Genomic DNA, 3,721 nt, shown 5'->3' with positions numbered 1-3,721 from the left:
CCGGCCCCCGCCGCCGCCGCCGCCGCTTCCTCCCTCGCGCGCGTCATGTCACGGCGATCAAACATGTCTGTGTGCGCTTCGCCGCTGTGACTTCCTGATTCTCCGCCGCTCGCGCGCGCACACTCACACTCACACTCGCAGCCACACGCACACGCCGCCCCCACCAGCCCCCGCCACCAAACCTCGCCCGGTCCTCCCGGGGCTCCCGGCGGCTGCCGGCGCCTCTGCTCGCGACGCACTGGCCCCGGCGCGCACAACACACACTCACACTCACGCGCAGACACACTCGCGCCGGCCCCGAGGGCGCGGAGATGCGAGCTGCGGGAGCTCGCCGCCCCCTCCCACCCCTCTCCCTACTTAGCCGCCCTGCCAAACTTTTTTTTTTCCCTGCCTGATCCACGTCCAACTTCCCTCCACCCCCACCCCCCACCCCCAGCAGTCCGGCCTGCCCCGCGCTCACCAGGATCCGCCGCAAGCTGCAACCCGGATAAAAATAATAATGCAATCCAGGCGGCGGAGGCAGGGGCGAGCGCGAAGACACGGGCAGGAGGCGATTTCCCCGCGTGTACCGGAAACCGGCCGAGTGCCGGGACCCGGGCGCGGGTGTCCCCCGGAGCCCGCACTGCTGCGCCCCGCCCCGCGCGGTGCAGCTGCACCCGGGCGGCGAGGCCTGGTGCGGGGCACCCGGAGCACCGGGCTCGGTGTGCGCCCGCAGCCGGAGGGCGCCTAGGGGCTGGCACGCCGGACCGGTTATTTGGGGAAGTGCATCGCGACACCTTTGCAGATGGCATGGCCCTGTTTTGCAACGCAAACGGGAGGAGGGAAGACGGCCAGATGGAGGGGGAGAGCAGAGGAAGGGGTAAACCAGGTTGGGATGGGAATAAAGCAAACTCGAAAGCAGGGAGCGAGAAGGAAGGGGTGCGTGTCATCGCTGGGAGGAGGCTCCCACCCGGTCTCCCCGCCTCCCGCCCTCGCCACCCCCGCCCTCCTCCCCCCGCCCCCCCGCAGCCCTTCCCCTTCTCAGGCGAACGCCACCACTGCTGCCCTGGTGCGCGCGGGTCCTGTTTGTGACAGTCAGGCAGAGAGGATTATCCGGATCATGGCCTCCCGGCCCGCAGCCACGGTGGCTCTGCCGGGCCCCAGCGAGCCCCTAGCACCCGGACGATCGCGGGCGACCCACGCCCGAGGTTACCGCGGTTCAAGCTAGGGGAGGACGTCAAGCAAAAGAAAACAAACCCGAGGAGGGGGAGGGCAGGGTAACTGAGCCCGGCGGGCACCTCCGACCTCCTTCTTTGGGGCCTCCTCCCTCCGTACCAGCAGTGCGGCCCGGGCCGGACACCCCGAACTTCAACACCCGAGCCCGCGCGGCCACCAGGTACCAGGGGCAGGGACGTCTCCGCAGAGCCCCGGGCGCAGCCCCCCCGGTAGCCCCTTTCCCTAGAGGCCTGCCTACCGGTCAGCGTCTTCATCCCCGCCCGAGGGAACACGCAAAGTGGAGGTGACACCTCCGATCCGACACGCACCGGCCCCGCGGCGTGGCGGCCGCCTCTTCGGCGCGCCAGCTCCGGCTTCTCCCGCCGAGATCCGCTCGCGTCTCGGCAACCGGAGCCCTTTAAACAAGTCCCCGGGAAGCGGGTGGCAGCCGCGTTCGTTGGCGCCCCGCCGCCAGCCGGGCTCCTCGCCCTCCTCTCCAGCTCCCCTTCCAACTCTTCCGGGGAGGACTCCTCGGGGTGAACTGTCGCCCTTCCATCCTCCTCCCGGGTCCTCCAGCCTTCCCCCTCCTCCGTGCCTCCTCCCCCAGCTTTAAGGGGATGGGGGGATTGCAACCTTGTCGATAGTGTGTGTGTGTGTTGCAACCTTGAGTTGGCAGCGCATCGCTGACTGCCTACCTAGGGTCAAGGCTGTGGTTTGTTGGGATTTCCTCCCCTCCCTCGCCTCCTTGAAGTAGTAATTATTACTGTTATTATTAGAACGGCAAGGTTCGGTTGAAACTTTCCCGTTTCTTCCACCGCCGCCGGGGAGCTGTCGTTAGAGCATTCCACCTGAGGCCCGCGGGGAGGAGGCGGGCTTTTTTGTTTTTGTGGCGGTTGGCCCGCCTGTTTGTTTTGGTCTCCGTGCATGCACAATAAATAATAATTAGGATAATAATGAATAATCCCCGGCGAAGGCGGCGCGGTGCCGGAGGGGTTTGTGCGGCGGCTGCAGGCAGGAGGCCGGAGGGAGGGGAAAGAGGAGAAAGGAGTTGTAAGTTATATTTACCTTGCTCGCGAGGAGTGTGCTGGCTGAATCTCTTCCCTCTCTGAGTCACCCAGAGTACAGAAACAGAGGGAGAGAGGACTAGATTATGAATATGACTTCATTGATGACAGCCATCCCCTCCTCTTCCTAAACTCGGGCTCCGCCCCGCGTCCCACCCTCGCCGCCTCCACGGGCGCCGGAAGACGCGCCGCAGTTGGCCCCGCGCGCCGCTCCTCCCTGCCCGCCCGGGCGCCGGTTGGCGGGACGCGCCTGTCACTCGCCCCGCTCAGCGACTCCGGGAGCTCCGGGGAAGGAGGGGGCGGTGTGCAAGAATGTGGATCGAGACGGCTCTACTGTATGCGTGGATCCGTGTGTGTCTGCGAGGCGCCGGCTCTCGGGCCGTGCTTGTGCCTGGAGCAGAGAAACTGCGCAGGACGCAGAGCGCCCCAAGCCCGGGTGGAGTTGGGCGCCCGTCGTCCCTCTCCCCGCCGTTCTCCTGCAGGGGCGCTGCGGGGCGCCCCGGGGAGCCTGGGGAGGCAGAGGCGCCGGAGCGGGAGGGAGGGCAGCCGTAGTAACAGCGCGTAGTAGTTTGGGGGTATGTGGAGAAGGTGCTGGAATTTAACTGTGCCTCCGCCTGCCAGAGCGAGCCTGCAGAGGGAGAGGGAGGGGACCGAGAGGACGGCTCCGAGTGGCACCAAAGCTGCGTGTGGCACGGGGCTGACCATGAAAGCAAAAACAGGCATTGTCGTGCCAGCTGAAACTTTTTCTACACCCCCCCCCCCACTCAAGGTTGTAATTATGAATCTGCCCCCTTTCTCCCCGTAAAAGGGGAGGCGGGCACAAAGAACATTCCTGCCAAATCTGTCTCTTTTCTAAAGGACGCCAAGCTTCCAAATGCCAACGAGGGGAAAACAGCTGAGAGACTGAATGCCTTGTAAATAAATAATCCCACCCCAACCCCTCTGTTTACCTTGTGGACCAGATAAGGCACGTTAAGTTTCCCTCACCTGTCATCTTCCCGTACAATATATACAAAAATATGGAAAAAACAACCCCCTGGGGGCGGGGCCAGCGGGTTAAGGGACATCTGAAGCATGGAATCCGCTTTTGATTTAAGAAAGGGGAATAAATCTCTTATTCTCTACAGTCCATAGTGTCTCCTACCCCACATTTAACATCAATTAAGGCTGCGAACCCTAAACTGCTGGCCCTTGGCAGTTTTGAGACCTCTTGATCCAATTCTCCTTGAAATATAGTTCTTTGGCTGGACGGATAGGTCAGTGTTTGCTGAGACTATTTTATTTTTAGTTTTATGAAGTGTGAAAGAATGTTAGGAGATTTTAAATCAGGGACCTATTATTTTAGACTCGGATTAATGGGAGTGCTTGACTCTTAAAATTAAAACTGTTCCTATATGGTAGTGTTGTGAAAAGCAGGATGTATCCCTTACTTTGTAAATGTGATGGCTTCAATTAGTCATTCA

General features: G+C 61.9%; 1 protein-coding gene across 5 annotated transcripts in view; it reads right to left on the bottom strand.

Moving 5' to 3' along the window:
- Nucleotides 1-2,388, bottom strand: part of LOC115276590 (probable global transcription activator SNF2L2) — a 28,149-nt gene extending 25,761 nt beyond the window's left edge. Inside the window, exon 1 of one of the 5 annotated variants that reach the window (XM_029920630.1) lies at nt 2,260-2,388. Coding sequence is in view for 1 of the 5 variants with exons in the window: in XM_029920629.1 (XP_029776489.1) it covers nt 461-929 (469 nt within the window). In the remaining 4 variants the exon portion in view is untranslated. Of the gene's footprint in view, nt 1-182; nt 225-460; nt 939-1,453; nt 1,699-2,259 lie in introns of those variants that run through there. The other 4 variants (XM_029920633.1, XM_029920629.1, XM_029920632.1 and 1 more) reach the window with 4 other exon arrangements.
- Between the last annotated feature and the right edge of the window lie 1,333 nt (nt 2,389-3,721).

This window comes from Suricata suricatta, chromosome 13, assembly GCF_006229205.1.
Source record: "Suricata suricatta isolate VVHF042 chromosome 13, meerkat_22Aug2017_6uvM2_HiC, whole genome shotgun sequence".
NCBI classification, from domain to species: Eukaryota; Metazoa; Chordata; class Mammalia; order Carnivora; family Herpestidae; genus Suricata; species Suricata suricatta.
The sequence above is the reverse complement of the archived record's forward strand: the minus strand, read 5'-3'. Positions and strand labels throughout refer to the sequence as shown.